Source organism: Lagopus muta, chromosome Z (assembly GCF_023343835.1).
Source record: "Lagopus muta isolate bLagMut1 chromosome Z, bLagMut1 primary, whole genome shotgun sequence".
Classification (NCBI taxonomy): domain Eukaryota; kingdom Metazoa; phylum Chordata; class Aves; order Galliformes; family Phasianidae; genus Lagopus; species Lagopus muta.
In genome coordinates this window covers 74,878,379-74,900,030 of record NC_064472.1, presented here as the reverse complement: position 1 = coordinate 74,900,030, position 21,652 = coordinate 74,878,379, and the positions used below count along the sequence as shown (strand labels likewise).

The 21,652-nt window shown below is 43.7% G+C and overlaps 1 protein-coding gene across 3 annotated transcripts in view; it reads left to right on the top strand.

Moving 5' to 3' along the window:
* ZCCHC7 (zinc finger CCHC-type containing 7) overlaps positions 1-21,652 on the top strand; it is a 110,681-nt gene that overhangs the window by 73,258 nt on the left and 15,771 nt on the right. For all 3 annotated transcript variants that reach the window (XM_048932238.1, XM_048932239.1, XM_048932237.1), the window contains one exon: positions 10,783-10,818. In XM_048932238.1, coding sequence (XP_048788195.1) covers positions 10,783-10,818 — 36 coding nt within the window. The remainder of the gene's footprint in view (positions 1-10,782; positions 10,819-21,652) is intronic.

The window sequence follows — 21,652 nt, the reverse complement described above, 5'->3', positions numbered from 1 at the left end:
GAAAAGTGGTCCAAAGAAAACAAACCGGAGTGCTGTAAGCACTTACTTGGTATTTAGTTTAGTTTAATTTTGTCCAGTTTAGTTAGGGTGATGAAAAATGTCAATTGATACAGTTTTGTAGTACTCACTGCTCATAGTAAAAAGGACTTTAAAACCTAGCAAATGCAGTTCCAACAGTTTCAGTGTGCTGGTTAAAAAAATCTGGGGAAACATGCTGGAAATTATATGTGATAAATTAACTCTTTAAATGTAACACTTCAGATTACTGTGTTTGAGTGTGCTTGGAGAACCATTGGAAATAACAGCAGATGGTAAAGAATGGAACATTTCTCATTTTTGTGAAGAAAAAGTGCAGGGAAGTTGAAATCAGAAGACGTGTCGTGCTGTGAGCACATTAGAAGAGGTGTAGAGCAGCCCTTCTGCTCTAGGAGTTTCAAATGACTTCTTACCATGATTACGTATTCATCAAGGAAAAATATTAGAAGCTTAAACTACTGTCTACGTGGGTTTGGTGTTTATGATTGCTGCATTTTACATTGCAAATGTGCTTTACAAATGGAATGGAAGTGGTATGTTTTTCTCTTAGGTAAGTAGAGATGAATAACAATTTTATCTGACGGTGGCTTGCGGAGAAGCATGTCTGCAGCCACAGTTATGGGCCTCAGCTTAGTTTGTTCCTGTTTGTTGGTAGAGTTCTGTCTTATTTTTGAACATGCAAGATGAAAGATAATGATGAAATCAATTATTTCTCCAATTCCGTATCCCTGTGAGCAGCCCCTTCGTTTGTGTTCAGTAAGAGAATTCATGAAGTAGTGGAGCAGCTGGAACATCCAATGTCTGGGATCTACTGATACTTGTTTTAGGCCCACAAGAACCTCAGCGATGTTTTCCTGCTTCGCTGCTATCATTCAAAACCCAGCAGTTCCTTCTGGGCCAGGGCAGCTTCTGCAGACTGAGTGGACACCCAGGTGCTGTAACCAGTCGTGGTACTTCCTTGTTCACATCATACTGCACTACTTCTATCTCAAAATAAGGCAAAAAAGAACGTGGTCCAAATGATGATCTTCATACTTTATATTTAAAAAAAAGCTTGCATCTGCACTCAGTAATAACGTCTCTGTTGGCTGGGAATATGGAAATGCTCCTTTCGTGTGTCTGTGAGATGCTTATTATGAGGTTGAATCTTCAGCTTTATTTCCCATCAGGTATCTGACTGTTTGCTTCAAGTTGAGCAGCAAAAGGGGAGAGAAAGGATCTCATTTATTTTGCAGAGAGGAGGGACCCCATGAAACACACGCGTTTCGCGTTTACGCATTGTAGGAGCTATTGGGAATAGGTGAACGGTTGGACTGGGTGATCTTTTAGGTCTTTTCCAACCTTAGTGATTCTATGATTCTACTATTGTTATTTTGTAGTGGGCACTCGGACTTGTCTTGGATAAATGAGTGAATAACTCCAGCACAAAAATAGGCATGGAAGTGTTAAGCAATGGTCAAGTATCCAAAGTGTAGTGAGGTGTATTAAAGGCCATTCAGAAAAAGTGTGTTCTCTGTGCAGTAGATGTGAGTTGTAAGGTCGTGGACATCTGCTTTCATTTGGGGGAGATCTTTTCCTCAAAACTTTGACCATTTTAATCTGTGGTTACAGAAGCACATTTTTCTGTGTGAATGCTCTTTGCTTAGAAACATTCTTCTGAATGCATTTTGAAAGAAACTTTTATTATTGACTGTCTGCCTGAAGCTGCTGCTGCTGCCCATGAAAGTTGTTTGATACCATACAGCCAGTGGTGATCAGCTCTACAGAAACCAGGAATCCTGGCCGTAAGGAACGTAGCATCATGCATTCACTATGCTTGTCCTGAAATAAATCTAGACATTTTGAACATCACCACTGAACGTTGCTGTTTGGCTGTCCTCTAGCCCAATAAAAGCTTGTCTCAGTATTTCAGATGTGCATGTGCATAAAGAGAGAGAAATGTATATTAAACAATATAAACATAAAACAAATAAATTAAATAAACATATAAATATGTAAAACAGGATTTTTTACAGCAACGTCGGGTATTCACAAACCAGCAACCTTTGTTTCAATAGGTGCGGTGTATTTCAAAGCTGGGCATGACAGTGTTTTACATTTTTCCTTTCTGGATGAACTGTGTAAGGTTTCAGTGCTGGGAAAGCTGTTTTGGCAAGAATGTTCCAAACGTGAAAGAAACTGTTACTCAAAGGTATTCTGTGATACTAGCAAGAAAGTATTCAGTCCTGTAGCAACTGGAAGATTGGTAGAAAAGGGGCTGGTAAAGCAAGGAAGGCTTTCCTGGCTCACTTCTATGTGTAAAGATGTGGAGAATTAAGGCAGAATGATGTCACAGTGATATAGTCACTTCATGAAATTAAGTGATACTAGAACAGAGTTTGGAAAGGTCTTATATTCATGCTTTTCTATTTGTGTACGAAGTTCTCCACAGTTTTTAAATGTGTGTACTTCTCATATAAATACATAAATAGTGCTGAAATATATTTAAAAAATACCAAATACATGAAGGTTTCTTAAAACTCTGTAAGGGTGGCAATGCACTGGCACAGGTTGTCCTGAGATGCTGTGGATGCCCCCTCCCTGGAAGCACTCAAGGCTGGATGGGCTGTGAGCAGTTTGGGCTACAGGGAGGTGTCCCTGCATACAGCAGGAGGTTGGAACTGGGTGATCTTTAAGGTCCCTTCCAACCCAAACCATGCTGTGGTTCTAAGGTACTTTTTTAGTAGGTCACAATTCAGTTTAGTAGAAGCTTTAGCTGTGACTGTAATGTGAAGATTTCTCTTTTAAGCTCAAAAATACAGATTAAAAACATGTTGTGTTTATTCTTTAACTTAACTGTGTGTTCTCAGTAGCAGTGGTGGCAATGCTGCACAGACTGATAAGACATATAGTCTGAAGGCCTTTTCATCTGATATGAACTGCTATGAAATAAAACATAGGTGAATTAGATGAAATTTAAGTATGTTTCTGTTTTTTTAACCTCATGCAATGTTATGGTTTTGGTTGTCCCACAAATGCAGTCGTGATGCATGTTAATTAGACTTCTGTGCTCTATACTGTTCCTAAAAAAAAAGCAATTTGCACACAAAAATATGAGAAGGACCCACATTTGACCCTTTAGCTCACCCGTCAAACATGGAAGCTTCCTGTGAAGTGCTGTCTGAGTGTCATTACTGGGAGGATGAGAGGGACAGTGAGTTGCATTGTTCATGTGTCCATCCTGCTCCCGAAGGTCACTTGTTAATGCAGCAGATGTAAGAAGTTAAAGAGAGAAAATGGAGTGTTTGTTACAGGCTTACCACATCCAACAGTGTTTGAGGTATGCATACGATGTCTGTTTGGTAGATGCCAAACCGTGTATCCAGTACTATTTCTTTTTGTATTTGGATGTTGTAAATTTAAGTTTGCTCGTCCTCTTCTAGTTGTACCTCTGTTTATAGCCAATGTTTACAGTGCCATTCCTTTAAATACAAGTATTACGAAGGGTATATTTCTACAAGCACTTTCTGGTAAGCAGTTAGAGATGCAAAGTTGGGGAAATTTTATTGGATCCCCTTGAGGCAAATTAAACACACGTTTATGCTTAAACATAAAGCTGTTCAATGGAGATGGGTCTGCAGGAGTCTGTGGAGATGTGGCACCTGGGGACCTGTTACTGTACACTGACTGGCACCAGCACAACCCTGTGCCGTCAGCACAGGACGCCTCAGCCCAACACTGGGCTCAGCCCCAGTAGGCGTTTCTTTAAGTCAAGACAGGAAGCCTGAATGACCAGCAGATGGTCAAGAAGTGAAACACAGTGGCAGTTTTTAGAACAGGTCCCAGAAAGAGTTGGACGATCAGTCCTGTCAGCCCAAGGTGTGCACCAGGCAAATTAACAGAAGCTGTGATGACAAATCAAGTGTTGGAACGGGCGTATAAATACGATTTATGTGCGCAGATTCAGGACGGCTTTTGTAAAGAAAACCCTGCTTCTTAGAAAGCTCTGGGTTCTTCACAGGACAAAGTCAAGAAGCGTTTGTGTAAACATGATTCAGTTAACGTAGTCTACAAGTTCAAGACGCCTTTTGACAAAGTTTCTGACCAAAAACTTTTAAGGAAACAAAACAGGCATGGATCAAGAGGATAAAAGCAGGAGATGCAAGTGTGATGTGGAAAAAGTGCCAACAAAAGACAGTATTTGCGGAGATGACTGAATTTAATGTGTCAATGATATGATGAGCTAAGTGTGAAGAGCTGCACATGAACTGTAATAAATGCAGGGAGGGCACAATAAAATGTTGGATGAATTTCAGTAGCACTAAACATAATGTAAAATACCTGGGAAAAAGAAATAACTGCAGATTTACATAGGAAGGAGTGAGTTCTGAGCTTACCGTTACCATTCAGGACTTAATTTTAGAGTTACAAGATATGATTGAAAAAAAAAAATCACTTCATTGCTCAGAAGCTGTGGAAAACAGATGGTGAATATTAGGAATCTTGTGGAAAGCAGTGGAGAAGTAGGTGATACGGTCCTTTTCTTCTGCATCCTTCAGCTCAGCTGCCTCTTTGTCCTGAGAGACAGACGACAGAGAGATGTGTAAAGATCTAAAGCCTCTGTGACTGGAGGCAGTGACTGAGGATCAGTTGTTCATTGCTGATCTCAGAGCAGTCATTAGGGAGCATATAATGAAAGCAGGGGGAGCTGGGTGCAGAAGAGGCAGAATGAGGTAAGAGACCTATGAGGTGAGGATCCTTACCAAAAGATGCAGTAGATGCACAAAGTCTGCTGAGGCAGGAGAGGAGGCTGAGCCAGCCAGCTGGTGTGAGAGAAACCCCTGGAAGGTTATTGACTGAACACACAGAAACTTCATCCAGCTTGGAAAGTCACTGCGATGAAAACATCTGGCTGTAGATGTGTGCAAGGGAAAGGAGGCATGCTTGCCTCAACTTCAGGCATCATGAGGCATCAGCTCACAGTTGAGACCATGGGCTGGTAGTCTCTGCTCTTTTCATGCTGCAAACTGATTGTGATAAGAGATGTACATGTATAGAGCCTCTGCTAATTACATTCTTTAAGGAGTTGTGAGAACCCTCCATGGAGCTTTATCAAAAACCTGAAAGTGTTTTACAAAGCCCAGTTACTGCAGCTGTTTTGTATCAGCCTTCCAGTTTCGATGTTTCTGCTGCCCATAGAAGCAGAGGTCAGAACACAAGTTCTGCTCTATGCGTGTGGCTGAGCGAGCTCATCATTCCTCCAGACAACCAAAAAAGTTAAAATTTGTCTTTCCCAGAAAGGCCATTCTCTTGTACTATGTACTATGACACAAAGGATGCAAAACAAGCTGTCATGCTCGCTGTTTCAGTGTGACTCTTCACCATCATGCTTTTCTCAAGCAGAGAACTTGAGGCAACTTCAGGAAGTCCACTTAGTCAGACTTGAAAATGTTCAAAGTTATTTAGAACAATTTCAGGCTAATACATTTATTAGCCACTAGGGCACTTACTTTCCCTGAAACAACTCTGAGAATGTGTGGACTCAGATGCAGAGTTGTACTGGAAGCAGCTGAACCTGATGTGCTTTCATCAGGAGGCCGTGTAGCTACGTGAAAAATGTGAGGCTGAGCAGTTTGAAAGTTCCACGTGCTGCTCTGTTTGGTGTTATGCTGCTCCGTTAGGAGGATGCATGTCTCCCTTGTTAAGAGCTGCTGCCTTGTCTTGCATAGCTTTGTGTGCACCACATGCGTAATTTCACGTGGTGTGTATGTATATACATTTCTATATAGTTAGGCTTGCGCATGCATATATTGAAAATCCAGTCTGCTCTGCAAGTTTGGTGGCATTTCTGATGGATGTCATGAGGCTTGTGCTCTACAGTCACGTCTGCCTGCTCTGTGCGTGAGAAAAGGACTTCCTGAAGAGGATGACCTAGCAGAAAGGAGGCAAAAAGCATAGATGGAACAATGTTTCCACTTATTCTTAGGAAGAACAAGCGCACCGATAAGCAGTGAGTTGCCTGAACTCCTTAGCCTTGGAACTGGCCATCAGAAGTGCCCAGACCTCCTGCCTTCTTCAGCTGTGCTTTAACTGGGGAGGCCTGATTGTGGCCTTCCAGTCCTTGAAGTGAGTTTATAAGCAGGAAAGGGAGCGACTTTTTACACCATCTAACAATGATAGGACACGGAGGAACGGCTTTAAATTAAAAGAGGGGGAATTTAGGTTAGGTGTTAGGAGGAAATTCTTTGCTCAGAGGGTGGTGAGGCCCTGGGACCACTGCCCAGAGAAACTGTGGGTGCTCCATCCCTGAAGGCACTCAGGGCCAGGCAGGATGGGGCCCTGGGCAGCCCGATCTGGTGGCAAAAGGCCTATGGCAGAGGGTTGGAACCAGATAAGCTTCAACACCCCTTTCACCCAAGCCATTCTGTGATTCTGGCTGCATCTCTTTATGCACGCTACAGACGCGCCCTGGAAGCAGCGCCTCTTCCCAAAAGCCAGGCTGTTGGCAGCCTACTCATTTATCCTGCCTGAAACGGCCTTTTCTGGCTGCTTAGACATGGTCAGAGTCTTTCTCTCAGCTTCCCTTGTGCCCTCGTCGCTATCAAAGTGCGTGCTGGTGCTTGCCAGCAGAGCTGTGCCATCCCCGGCAGTGCTGGACATGGCTCTGCAGGCTGGAGGTGTTGGGTGCTGGAAGGGCGGTTGTGTGTTGGCGTGGCTGGCACTGCTGGTGCTGCGTAGCCTCTGCCTTCACACATCCACGGGGCACCCTGGGAGAAAGCAGCTCTTCTGGCTTTTTTTTTCCTCGCGATCTCACTCCGCCAGCAGCGTTCCCTTATTTCCACGCCTGCCCCAAGTCAATTTCAGTCTAATTGTAAGAGTAAGCAAACAGTGCCGTGAGTCGGTAATCCCCGCAGTCAAACACCTCAATCCCAGCGGCGGTGGGAGCGGTGTTGGCACAGCGCAGCTCGTGGGGAAGGGGCCCCGACATCTGTTTGCGCAGGAGCATTTCTGCAGCGACGCTTTGTGTGTTTTCCGCGGCGTCTCCCATGCGGAGGCGATGAAAAGTGTGTGTTTTGGCAAATCTTTTGTCTTATTGTGGTCGCTTGCGGCGGGGCAGCTCCTCGCAGCCGCCGCTTTGACAAAGCACCAGAGGATTCTGTTAAAAAGTTGTGTTTAGTAATTGTAGTCGTTGTGTCAGACCATAACTGACTCGGAGCTGAAGGATTTTTGTGAGATGAGTAGCTGTGCCAGCAGGGACCCAAGTCTCCTGGGCCAGGCGCGCTCTCATTAAGATTTGCCGCTAGCCGTGGCGGTGTTCGGCAAGTATGTGACGTGCATGCTGTTATTGTATGCTTGGCTTGTCAGCCTGCAGCTTTCTGACACTCACTTATGTCACTCTTTATTCAGAGAGGAAGAAGCTTTTGATAATTTGACAAGACAAGCTCTTAAACGATCTAGGTCATGGCCTTCACTGTCTGTGATTGTGAACATATTTCCTGAAAGCCCTGTCACTCATCACAGCTACATTTTCTCCCGGGGAGCCATAGGCCCGTCCCGGTCTCCTGTCAGCGCGTGCATTTTGGTTATTCATACGCCAAATACAGTGCCGGGGTTTCTCTCAGCATTTGCAGGCGCCGCCGTGTTAGTGAGGCTAATCCTTCCCGCGCGGCGCTCCCAGCAGAGCCGCGTCCTGCGGCCGGCCGGCGGCGGGCCGAGGGAGCGGAAAGGAGGAAAGGCCGCTGAGCGCCGGTTTTGTGTTTGCTCACTGTTGTGGAAATATGAGAACTGGTGGCAAGGGCCTCGTCTATTGAGCACTTGAGTCCTGGGCTGCTGTCAGGGGCTGTTTCAGATTGAGTGTTTTATTTTCTTTGATGTTCACATTTGAGAATAGGGAAGTGGGAATTAAACAACAGATGCATTAAGCCGTTGTTCTGGTAAAACAATAATTAGCACCTGATAAAACCCAATATGGGTCAAAACGCGCGCTGTATCTCGTCCTGATCCGTCTGGTGTGGCACGCCGGGCCGCTTCGTGTTCGGGTACGAAAAATAACCGCTCCCAGCAAACCGGGCGTGCGCACGGCAGGAGCGGCCGGCTCTGAGGGGTCTTTGTGCTGCAGGCGTGCGAGGCGCCCGGACGGAGCTGGACGGGCTGCCGCCTGTGCTGGGATGCTGCCTGCGGCCACCGAGCACTGCGCTGCTTTTAGGAGCCGTCACCTCTTGTGCTCCTGCATCGCAGCGCTGGCGCGGTCAGATCGCTGGGGCAGGAAATAAATGCAGTTTTATTTCGGTGTAGCCATCACGCTGTGTACTAGAGGGTCCTTGTTAAAGAGGGCCATTCGTGGGTAGGCACTTCTAAGTAAATCACAGCTCTGGTTGTTGTGTTAGTGATCTCTCCCATGGCAAACCGCGTTGTTCCGTTTCAGTATTCAGCAGTAATTCCTAATGACATACATTTTGTCATTCTGTGGGGAAGGATACAGACAATAACTTCGAGGTAATAAGACTCCCGGATAAAAGCATCGCTTTTAGAAGGCTGTTGTTTTGCATCTGGTTTGGTCTATTGTATTCTGGGTCTTATGTTTCATAAGTGATCATTGTGACGATGAAAAGTATTATATTGAATCACCATCTGCATGAAGAAATAGGCCTGGCCAATTTCCCCGCACCTTCCTTAAGTTCTCCCACAGCCCCCAGCACGCTCAGCGATAATAAAACTCACCTCTTGGTATCACGGCTCAATGCCTGGGATTTGTTAAGGGCTGTGCCAATTGTCGTTTCCCACTCTGAGTTTCAGATTTTCAGTATAAACCACCTCTTTGTGTCCCGGGAAAAAAAAACAAACAACCCTATATATATATATATATATACATATTCAAAAAAGTAACTAATATTTTCCATTATTAAATAGCTGCTGCGTAGTAAAGGTCAAATCACAGAGTGGCATTTTGCCAGCGTGTGACACCTCCTTGATTGCGATTTTTCAACCATATTAGTCTGGGGACACTGTGGTAATCGAAAACTACCCAGAACTAATGTATAAATAACTGCCTGCTACCCCTGTGCTGAACGAGCAGAAGCCTTATGCGTGGCTGGGGCCTTCGGTAGTTTTGAGGAGGAAGGCAATATCTTTGATACGTTCCTTTTTTTATGAAGTAGGAGATGTTTATATATTGCATCTCAAAGCCCTGTGCTGGGAGGAAAGCCCTTTTGTTTGCATTTGGAAGCAGCTCGAGTTTGTTGGACCTGTCACTCCTTGCACTGCTTTCCTCTCTTAGAAAAGTGAGCTACTTCACACGTTTTCTTTATAGAAATATTAACATGAGGCTCAAATATTTACACGCGCTGTTGGAGCAAGATGCCAAATACCGAACCATTACAAAGAGCAGAGTGTAGGTTTTTCTGCAGAAAATTGTGTTGCTCACAGAATGAATAATAAATTATATAATTTCCGTCTCACGTGGGAAAAACTTACCGAATGTGCCATGGGGTGACTGCGAAAACCTTGGTTTATTTTTTGAGAGATTTGGTGGCTAATACTGACTGTGGTGTGTTGCGTATTTATTTATTTTTTTTAATTAGCGTTCTCCATCAGAATAAAAGAAGGCAGGGGTTGAGACGTGAGAAAAAATGATTCAAAATCTGAGTAAATGTTGTTAGTACCGATTTGCAAGCAGCCGAGAGACTTCAGTGCTTGAAAACAGAGCTGCAGCATTTATGTTGAAGCCATGGAGTAACCGAGGTTTCTTCTTAAAATTCTGAAAATTGAGAGTGGCAAACCAGGTTGGTAATTGTTGAAGTGATTAAGAAGTTGTTTTAATAAAAGTGTGAGTGTCTTAAACAAAAGCAGAAGACCTCCATTGAAGTAGCTGTGCAGGCGCCCCTAAAGAGCTGCACTGCTTCAGAACAAAGTGCCACTGTTCCTGCATGTGCTCTTGGCGAGGAGAGGAAGACAGAAATAAGCACAATTTTGTAGCAGCCTTAAGAGCCGTGCAGAAATTACCCCCCAGCTTCGCTGATCGTTAACACGTCCTTGTTTTGCTGGAAGAAGAAAATGCACGTTTTCCTCTTTCCTTTCTTTCACGTATTCCTGAGGTCTATTGTGTAATTGCTGTGGTTGCAGATCTGCTCTGTAAAAATTTCTGCAGTGGGCTGCCCCTACAAGTTTGTTTGCAAGGCTGGTGAGTTACGAAAAAAAGGAGGAGAAGGAGCAAGCAAGCCATTGAAGAAATTGAAACATGAAAGCAATCTGCCATGCTTCTTGTTTACAACTCATCTGACATTAGGCTGCTGAAGATTATTGCGTGTAACAATTATATTTTGATTAGGATAGAGATTTGTACAAAAATGCTAAAATATTTCCATTTCTCCATGAAAAGAAGGTAGCTTGTGATTTTATTTCCACGGCAAGTCTATAAATCTAATAGGGCAGTAAATGTAGAGTTTTAATTCATTTCTGTTTGCTCTACAGTATTTATACTTCTTATAGTTAAAAGCATGCTGCTCTCCCAAACTTCCAGCCTTCAGAGGAGAAGGGGAGAGCGAAAACTGTTACTGGCTTTCTGACAATGGCAGGGAGTGTGTTAAACCAGTGTAAAATTCAATTAAACTGTCTAGCCAGGTTTTTGAAGCTGAAATGCAGACCCTTTCAGTTAAGCTTCTTATTTTCCTGTGACCGACACCGGTGGATACTGTGTTATGCCAAAACCAACAGGCTGTAAAGCACCTTGTTTCATGCTCCTAGCTGATCAATATTTTTATTTTCCAGGCTTGCCCAGAAATATGGAGGCAGTATCACCTAACAGTAAGTAGAAACACCTTTTTTATTTTCTTCTACACCCAACCTATTTACTCTTCTGTGAACTGCTGACCAGAAAATATAGACAAGTATCTTCTGCGAGAAGATAATAAACATCTGAAGAGTTTTTGAACTGAAAAATGCAATGAAACACTGTCAGTGTTTTTTAAATATCTTTGGAGCTGACGATTTTGTTCTAATACTGCAGTCATTAAATGAGTGTCTTGCAGCATTCTGTCCTCTCAGTGACTACATTTAAACATATGAAGAGAGTTAAATTTTAAGCTGGCGTGCATAGCAAAAGCAATGCCCCCATCTCAGATATCCCAGTTTCTGGCAATTGCTCACAGTAAGACAGAGATCTCTTCTTAAAGGAATAAAATAAATCTCAGCTAGAGTGTATTTGAGACATACACTTAACTTATACTACATAAACTTCTGTAAATCATTTGCTGTTGCCAAGAATACAGCTGTAGCTTCTTCTTTGGCATGCATTAGGTGACCTTTAATAATTTAAGCAAGAAAGTAAAACTTTCTGAACTATAGCAATACGTTTCTTAAGGTTTTTCCTTGTGTGTAAAATAGAGATAAAAATAAAACAAAATGCATAATGATTTGGCTAGTTAGTTAAACTGGGAACAAAAATTATCTGGCTAAGACAATATTTAATGGTTTGGCATCAGAAATCTTTAATACATTAATTCCTAAAATTGTCAAAAAAAAAAAAAAAAGACTTTAAAGACTAGAATTTCTCCCGTTCCTCTGAATCTTTGCTGCCACTGCTGTCCAGATCTAACTCGTTTCTATTTAGCAGTAATACGTATCAGTCACTACTCCCCATTCAAGATCAAGTAGAAAAGTTTGTCCTGCACCTTTCCTTATGGGGTATTTGATGTGCATATTTTCTTAGGAGCAGTAAATGGGGCATGTGGTTTATAATTTGCTGCCTCCACCACTTCAGAAGAGCAAAACGCTATTTTTTATGGCTTTGCTAAAGTTGGTAAATTAAACAATTACAGAAAAGCTGTGCTGAAAACCTCTTGCTTGTCTTTCCTACGTAATGATTTTAAAACACTGGAAATTCTCCACTCTCTGAGCACTTAATCATATTAGGGGTGGAATTGATATACTGTGCGTTAAGCGTTGAGCAAAAGGAGCATTTGCTGAATAATCTGCTTGCATTTTTTGAATTGTTTAAAGGCAGAAGGTAAACATTTTATGTCATAATTATTCCTATGTGTGTAAAAATGATTTCTGAAATGTTTGAGGTCCCTGAAGTCCCAAATCACATATGTGTGTTAGATACAGCGGTGTGGTGAGTTCTCTTGTTAGTGAGGTGTAGCATTTAGTTTTATTTTGTTCCTGCTTTCCATTGACAGTGCCTCAAAAAGCCCGTGACGTTGAGCACTTCAAAAATATTTTTGTAAGACATGGAGCAGCTAAGAGCTGACCAAGCTGTTGCTGGCAGCGTTTGAAGCAGCTGAAGTAGGAAATTTTAGCTGCGAATTTTGTAGTAAGTGTTCAGAGTTCTTCACCTTGTGCAAAAGTCACGTTTGTCAAAAAGCTCTTGTAGGAAAGCAGAGCTGTTATGAACGCAAGTGTGTTATTAAATACCATAATCAGTGTCTGTGCTTTGAAATACAGTCAGAACGGAGGCACAAAGATACTTAGTCGTGGAGTCAGACAATAGCTGTTGGTAAATATCTTTTTTCTTTTCCAGCGGACTGCTAATGATCTGCATGTAACCCAGATTTGTGGTACCTGGGAAAAAATTTGCACTTCTCAATTTTTGCATGGGAAAGACTCTTTATCACTGGCTTGAAGTTGCATTGGCGGTCAGATTAAGGCTGGAATTTTGAACCCTGTGTAGCAGAAGACGTTTGATATTTTAAAATTAGGTTGTACCTTAAGAAGTGGCATTGCGTGAGTTGTTTAGATGTGCGAGTCACGGCTTCTTTGCGTTGAAATATTTCTCACATCCAAAGCAGGACAAATGCTAACGGTGCTCTTGGAAGACTTAAAACTTCTGTAACATAACAATTTATGTTATGTGTGTTTCAATAGAATTTTAAGAAGTGGATACTCTCATACTGACTCTCATATTTACTCTCTTATCATTTTATTAGTATTTTAGTGTAGGCATTGTTTATAGTTTTCCTACTTTACAATAAACGTTTTGATACAAACAAGGTAACTGTTAAGAGAGAAATAACACAAGTTTTAAAACACGGTGTTGTGGCTGCTAGTGAGCTAGGTAGGCTGCCTGGTCATTAACAAGCAGACAGGTCACAGCGAGCCTTTCCTGTGCTTTAATCATGGATACAACCGATAGATTGTAACACTTTGGCAAATGGAGTGTCCTACGTGCAGGTAAATATATGCACAAATAAAGCAAGGTTTTCCAGTTTTCAATAAAACACTACTTTGGTGATGCTAGTTAAAAAGAGCCGTTACAAAAATTGCCCAAATGTTCTGCATTATGTGAAGTATTCCTAATTAATTACTGTGAATGCTTGTTAAAAACATGCGGCGTTACACCTTTCTCTTTTGTGGAGCTCTTGGTGATTTTATTCATTATCTGGCTCTTTCCTAAGCGATGGACTGCCATCTATTGACTTATTGTAGCCCTTGCACAGAAATGTGGGTTGACTAGAACAATGACTAAATAACAAATCCAGTAAATCCATCCTGCTGGTGTGGATGGTGGTGGGTTTTTGTTTACATGTGGCAAATTTTGGCACATTACAAACAATATGTTATGTGGGCAGAAGCGTCTTGTTCTAACCGAAATAGACCAGCAGTGCAGGAAATCTTAGGAGCAGCTAAGGTAGCAAGAAGGATCGTAAGTGGAATATTTTAATTTGCCTTCTGATGGAAGAAAAGATTGTCACACTGCATTCACTGAAGCTTAAATTTAAGGGCTCTGTGATAATCAAAGCTTTTGTGAGTGGATGAAGTTGTTTTCTTTAAACTTTTTCTTTCAACTCCGTGAAGTGAAATTATTGCGTAAAAAACAAAGTCAGCAAAACAAGCCAGGTGCTGCTGTAGTTTAAAATAGTATCTAACAACTTCCTTATGGTGGCAAAGGAGAAGTTTTACAAGTCGCGCTCACCATGTCTGCTCTCTGCGTATTTCTCTTACGTCAGAAAAAGGAGATTGTGTTTGTCAAAACACATTTTAAATTTCTATTCATCAAATAGGTCAGTTTTGATATCAGAGAGGTTATTACCAATTCGTATAATAACAGCAAGCCTTCATTTGCAGGTCTGGAAGAAATAGTTTTGATCATGACTTACTACAGGGTAAATGATAGCAAATGTAATTTTTTCACAGGCATGGCATTCGAAGTCCTTAGCAAAATGTTGTAGATTATTAGGAAACTTAACGTAGGGTTTGACTTTCTAAATGGTAGCCGTTCCACAAACCCAGAGAAATACGGCCCTAGCTCCAAGAACACACATCACATCCCATCTTCACGCATCTTCAGGGCTTTGGTGTGCTTTTTCACCCTCAGAAGGTTTGGCTCTTTTTCATTCCCTCATTCTTTTGTGTTTCACCCGTGAAGGCAGTTGCATTCATTCAGTGCTCTGTACTCAATGGAGTCCAGTTTATAGCCATGTATTTTCAGGGAGAGAAGTCAGTGGAAGAACTTGAGGTCAAGGTGCCTATGGTCGTCATTTGCCCAGTTCAATTTTGTGGCATGTTCTTTAAGGAAAAAAGGTGCACAAATGTCGTTGTGCATTTAAGGTGGTATTTGTTTGCCTAGCTGTGTTTCTCATGGCAGCTTCACGTTACATGGCTCTGAGCACGCCGGATGGACAGCCTGCAGCAGAGAGACGGCCATGTCCCACAGTAAGTGTTAACCACGGATGGTGCTTGGGAGGAGTGGATCTGGAGATAACACTCGGCTGGAGTCTCGCTTCACAGAGGGAAGTTTGTTTCCACCCAGTGCCTGTCCGCGTGTTGCAGGCCTTGGGCTCGCACCAGCCGGCTGGCTGCTGGCGTCCGTGGCACCTCGTTGGCTGACATGGCTGGAAAATGTAGAGGAGAACATGTGTAGTGCCTGTCGCTGAGGGTGTGAGGCTGCACAGCGTGCACCTGCTGAGGCGCAGCTCTGAGTCTTCCTGTGTGGTGGCAGCTGATAGCAGCACCAGAAGATGAAACAGAACACACGGCTCTGCTGCACGCATTGCGCTGCTTCACTCCTCAGAGGGGATGAAGGTACGCAGGGGGGAGCACAGCAAGGTCAGCTGCAGAGCAAAGCAGGGGCACTGTCACCAAACAGGATGTAATGCTGCAAGCGATGCTAACATCGCTTTCAACAGATGTATGTGAAGTGGTGAAATTCCATCCCTGAAATGGGCAGTGCCTGATCGTTGTTTTCGACGTGTTCCTCAATGTACACACCCGTGTTTAAAAAATGCCCCGCTTAAATGGGGCTTTCTTTCTGCCAGGGCTGCCCATTTCCACCCGCCTCTGTCCGCCCGGTGCCGCTCAGCAGAAGGACTCCTTCCTGTCCCCTGTCTGCTGCTCGCTCGGATGGAAGCTGCCAGGCCAAGATGGCCACCAACAGAGTTTTACAAACACCGGAATTTTTCAGCTCGCAGAAGCTATCGTTTAACTTGCTTTTTGACAGTTTGTTAATCTTACGTTTAATCCGCTTACACAGAAGGTGAAGCAGGAATTGGCTGTTTTGGCCTCTGTGCGTAAAAGTCATGAAAGGACAATGCACCCTTTGTGTTTAAATTTTGCGCTTGGGTTTCTTTGTGTGCCATTATTAAAAGCCCCCGTGGCCTGCCGCGTTTCCTCTGAGATGCAAACGTAAGCGGTGTTGCTCACGGTCAGTCTGTATCCTTTAAATGGGGCATCCAGCAAATTTTAGATGTCGTTCCAGACTGAGGTATTTAAGCCTGGGAGGCTTGTTTTGCAGGAGAGCTCTATGGGCTTTGTGCTGGTGAAAAGCAGGTTTAGGAGCATTTTCAGGAGGAGATTCAGCCTCAGTTGGCTGCAGTGCCAGCTGCTCTGCTCTTGGCATGACACGAGCCTGCCAGGCTGCTAGGTTGTCACGTCTGTGTTAAATACACTGGATTTCAGAATTTGACAGGCTTAGCATGGGACATTAAAAGTTATTCCTGCAGATTGTTGTAAAAACAGAGCTTTGTTTACATGGACACTGTTGTGGGTTTTTTTGGATTATTTTTGGAAGCACAGTGCAGGTTCTTGTGTGTCAATACTTGATAGCCATTTGGTGGAGTAATGTGCAGTGCAGTCAGCCCCAAATTGCTGGGAGAAGAACAGGAGCACCTGGAAGGAAGAGGCGTCTCCACACTTGGTACAAGAAGGAGAGGTGACTTTGTGGTGTTTTGGGCGCTGAAAGGTTTTGTATTTTCAGAGGATTTGTTGTATCCTTTTTCACCAGGAAAAAAGTAGGGAATATCGTTCACAGCAGCTGGCACATATTTTGTTTTTAAGTTGTATGTGTGCGTTGTTCAAAGCTTAGCCCTGTGGTTTTGGCTAGTGGCATTCTGTGATAATGATGCTTCACAGCTGTTCTGCTGACTGTGAGTGTGCTGGGGACAGTCAGGCACGCTGTCTGAAAGGTCTCTTGGACTTCAGTTTATATTGCTTTTTTTGTCCCTGCTACTTACACCTCATCCAACATTGTTGTTCTCCTTCAAGTTTCAGGTATTCTTGAGGTTGTCAGGAAAATATTTTTAATTTGAAAAAACAAACAAAAACAAAACAAAACCCTAACCAATTTTACAAAAGCCAGTATTCTTTCTGACAGCTTTTATGGCACACATGAAAAAAGAATTTCACATACTGAATTAACCAGCACAAATGCTGTTCAGTAGCTTACAGCTAGGAATTCCATTACTCAGAGTTCTCTGCCATTTTTTACTTTAAAAGTATCTGAAATAATAAAGGAAAATTATTTCTACGTGCATGCAGTGTCTACAAAGAGTGCTGCTTGGCGACTCTCTTTTTGGGATAATGCTGGGTATTTAACTTAGGCATCTCTGCACTCAGGAGTGCTGAGTAGTGGAAATGTGGGTGTTGGTTCACGTGAGTTAGGAAGTTCAGGCTGGTTACCTGTAAAACGCAAACACACCTTTGTACTTCCACTTTCTTTTGTGGGCAAGAGGTGAAGAGTTTTAGGACTTTCCTTTTGCAGAGTTCAGGTCCTTATCTGATCGCTTTTATACCACAGAGGGCAGGGGAGTTACCCAGCTCAGCATCTGGTTCTGCTACAGAGACCTGAAAGCTGAAATGACTCTCAGGAATTCCATACTGCTGCACAGACCTGAGAGGCTGCTTTGGATGGGCTGTATAATCCTCTACAGCACAGTAATCAGCTGTCACTTACCTTAATCATTTAAGCAGGCATGCTTTCTCTAACAGTTTATCTCTCTCATGCTCTTCCCTATCTGCCTCCCCAGGAAATAAAATAAAAGATGTTTCTAAATTGAGGGTTAAGGGCTGACTACATCTTGACCAGAGACTGCATTTTAATGCATTTCTGGAAAGAGTTTGGGATCTGGGGAAGTGCAAAGCCTGCCTGACCTAACCAAGTAAATTTCCATTTCTCTGATTTTGGGGTTCCAAATAGCCTTGCCAAACTGTTTGGTAAGTGTCATCCTTCAGAGAGCCCCTAACCTCAATATGCATTTTGTAGTAATATAAGGGACTGTGCTTTTAGCAAAACTGGTTTGTCTTCACCCTGCCAGTAAGTGAGAAAAGGAAAAGAAGATGAAGGTTTGGAAATTTAAAACTTGGATTAAATTAAAAAAATTAAATTAAGAGCTCTATGCATTTCCACATTTGTGATTGCCTAGGAAGTTCCTTATGCAGCACACAGCTTCTGCAAAGGCTGTGCTAGCAGCTCTGGTGGGAAGAGGAGCCACGTCTGGAGTAGAGCTGGCAGAGCCGCTGCCCAGCCCTGCTAACTTGGCAGGAATTCCTCCATTCTTCATCTGTAAACCACCCTGCACTTTCTTTGCCCAGCGTGCGTTACTTGTGTGATACACCAGAATTCTTGCATAATTACTTAAACAGGAATCTTGGTAAGAACCATGGCTGAAATACATCCCTGTCATATATGAGACCATGCTTTTGTTAAGTGGAAGAATCAACTTGATCTTTTCTTCAGAGCTAATGGATTGGGTGAGCATCTTCATCTCACTTTCTCCAGTTTGAGAAGGTGAACTTACACAGTCCTTTAAGTAATTTCTGTTATTTCACGTACTAGCAGGATCAGCTATCTGAGTAATGAGAATAACAGCTTCCATGATGGAATCAGATTTGCAGTGTGTTTCAGAAATACGCTTCTATTTGAGGGGGGAAAAAAAAAAAAGTTTCCGTGTCTCTTTCCTGCAGTGGATTTTGTGTGTAAATATTTGTGTTAAAGTTCCTTTATTCCTGCAAAGTATTACTTTGACCTCCACGTGAAGGTGTTTTTTCTCAGTTTTATTAGAGCTCAAAGTCCCCTTCAAAATTCCATAGGAAACAAATAACTATGTGTGATCTGTCACATATTTTAAAATAAATTGAAACAGTGCTTTTATGTCGTCAATATAGAAGGCATTTTGCTACCTTTTTGCATCGCAAAATAAAAGAAATGTAACATCCCACTGGAGCATAAGTACCCAGCGTTTGCACATACATCACAGTGATGACCAGTACTTTGCTTGACACATCTCCACTCAGTGGCCGTTTGTAAGTTATGTGCTTTAGTGGCATTGAGGCTGTTCCATACAAATACTTTCTGTTTTAAGATCTCACAGGTGTCTAGCAACAACTGTCTGTTTAGCTGTGCTGTGGCAGCAGTTGCCCATGCACACTGCCAGAACTGCTGGCTCATCTTGTCAATTATCTGTATATTAGGGACAGCTAAGAGCTCACATCAGACTGTAACTTTCTCAAGTTATGCTTGATCATGTTAATAATCTACGGATTAGGATTCCCTAAGAGCGATTTAATTCTGAGAGGGTCTATCACATCAGTAATATTAAAATGTCATGCTAAGCCCTGTCGTGTGAGTAAAAAAATTGTCTCAGTGACAGAATTACCCTGGTTTTGTTTTTGTATTTTGCAAACTCAATGGTAAAAGGAATTCAGGAGAACAAAACCTGTGCGACCTGCTGTAGGGAACCTGCTTTGGCAGGGGGTTGGACACGATGATCTCTGGAGGTCCCTTCCAACCCCTACAATTCTGTCATTCTGTGATTCTGTGAAAAGGTAAATGATGTGTAAATGATGTGCTGTGCAAGTCCATGTGCCCGTATGGATGTGACCCTTAGCCTGCTTTACTCCTTGAGGTAGTCTCAGAGCAGTGGTCTGCCTGGATAATACGATATGCATAGCTTTAGCAAACAGAATCCAAAAGCCATGTGTAACTCTGAAACGGGCACCATTCGCAACCTGTATGCTGGTCTCAGCCCTTTCTGGAAATGAACCACAGCATTGCCATCACTGGCTGTTCTTTTTAGCTCCAGCACTTGGATGAACTGTTACTTGCAGATTCGTGATTTATTTTGCCTTGTGGTCTGATGTACTTCCAGCTCAACAAGGCACCTTTTGCTGCTCTGTCTGCTGTGGAGCTGCCAAATATGTGGTGGGAGAGCAGTGCTACCGTGTATGGCACAGCACTGCTGTGTTCAGGCACATGGCTCAAGTTTTGATTCTCCACAGGCATGACAAAGGAAACACTTCCAAGAAGAGGTAGTATTTACGGAGTAGATTGTGTAATATATTTGCTTCCCCATCAGCCCCCCTAAAAAAAAAAAGAGTGAGGTTTCTGTGAGACAGCATCCAGTCCAAAAGATGCTTGTCTTTTTTTTTTTCTTCCCAGAAGTTGTGTTTCTTTGCCTGTTAGTGACTCCTCATCGTCCAGCTCTGCAGAGGACACCTCCTGCACATCAGATGTTTCAGTTTGTTTCTTGGCCACGTGGCTTAATTCTGCTCCTAAGGTGCATTTGTTGCTTTATTCAGCGTTTAGAAAGAGGAGTGCTAGGTGCCTGTGCTTGGACATACACATGCACTGAAGGGTTTCTTGGGACTGTTCGATAAGAATGGGAAAGTGATAGCCCTGAGATATTCCAAAGCTGGCATGGAGTAAAGAGCTCTGATCACCATATTGTGGTGTAGATGTGATGTGTGAGAGGTGAGGTCCGAAGTTTTGGGATCCGTTTTTGGAAGCTGCCGACTATTCGGAATGTCCCAGGGCATTCCAAAGTGAGAAGCCTATGGGGCAGAATAGTTTGTAAAAATAATGGTGTGAGAAGGACGTGGGAAGGTGTTTGTCAGCAGTTACAATATAAGGTATCAGACATTTCTTCAAGGACATGTTCTGGTTGATGTCACTTGTTAGAAAGCTGGGGAAGAAAATCAGTGTGCCTGAAAAGATGCAGCGTTCTTAGGGAATATGTGAAAAACCTGTGAGAAGAGAAGGTGCAGAGTTAACGTGTTGGCAGTGTGAGGAAAATGCTTCTAAAATGCAGTCAGTAAAAGGCAGTGCAGGTTGAAGCTGCAATTTTAAGGAAAAAGGCTGAAATGATTGTTAGGTAACAGAATCACCATCCACCCAACGGCGCTGTGCAGCATCGCACCCTCCAGCAGCACTGTCTGCTGCTTCCTTCTGCTCCCAGAGAGGTGTGCTTGGGAAGCCCTGCCAAGTAAACGTTAAGAGCAGCCACCCCTGAAGTTATTCACAACACAGCGCTCCCTCCTCCTCCTCCTCCTGCAAGCACCGAGAAGCAATCCATGCACGCGCAGAGGTTGTGGAGAGGAAGCTGTAAATCATTGGGAATGACAGTAAAAATTACAGTCTGGGCGTTGTTGGGCTCCCTGGCACTTTGAGTAATAACGATGGCCAGGCCTTAGTTCCCCTAATCTGCCAACTTCACAGGCTTTGCAAATGTGTGCGCTCAGCTTAGTGCAGACATGAGCGTGTGAGTGTGCACGGCCAGCACCGCGCTGCGCTGCGCTGTGCTGTGTGCTGTGTGCTGTGCTGTGTGCTGTGTGCTGTGCTCTGTGCTGTGCTGTGCTGTGCCGTGCAGTGCAGTGCAGTGTTGTGCAGTGCTGTGCTGTGCTGTGCTGTTTGGTGCTGTGCTGTTTGGTGCTGTGCTGTTTGGTGCTGTGCAGTGCTGTGCTGTGCTGTTTGGTGCTGTTCTGTGCAGTGCTGTGCTGTGCTGTGCAGTGCTGTGCTGTGCAGTGCTGTGCTGTGCTGTGCAGTGCTGTGCTATGCTTCAACGAGACCTGGACAGGCTGGAGAGCTGTGCAGAAAAAACCGGATGAGGTTTAACAACAGCAAGTGTAGAGTCTTGCATCTGGGGAGGAATAATTGCATGCACCAGTACAGGTTGGGGGATGAGCTGCTGGAGGGGAGCTCTGCGGAGAGGGACCTGGGTGTCCTGGTGGACGACAGGTTGGCCATGAGCCAGCAGTGTGCCCTTGTGGCCAAAAAGGCCAATGGCATCCTGGGGTGCATTAAAAAGAGCGTGGCCAGCAGGTCGAGGGAGGTGGTCCTCCCCCTCTACTCTGCCCTGCTGAGGCCTCATCTGGAGCACTGAGTCCAGTTCTGGGCTCCCCAGTACAAAACAGACAGGGATCTCTTGGAAAGAGTCCAGCAGAGGGCCACGAAGATGGTGAGGGGCCTGGAGCATCTCTCCTATGAGGAAAGGCTGAGTGAACTGGGTCTGTTCAGCCTGGAAAAAAGAAGACTGAGAGGGGACCTGATCCAGGTCTATAAAAATCTAAGGTGTGGGGGGCAGAACGGCGAGGCCGGACTGTTTTCAGTGGTGAATGGAGACAGGACAAGGGGAAACGGCTGGAAACTGCA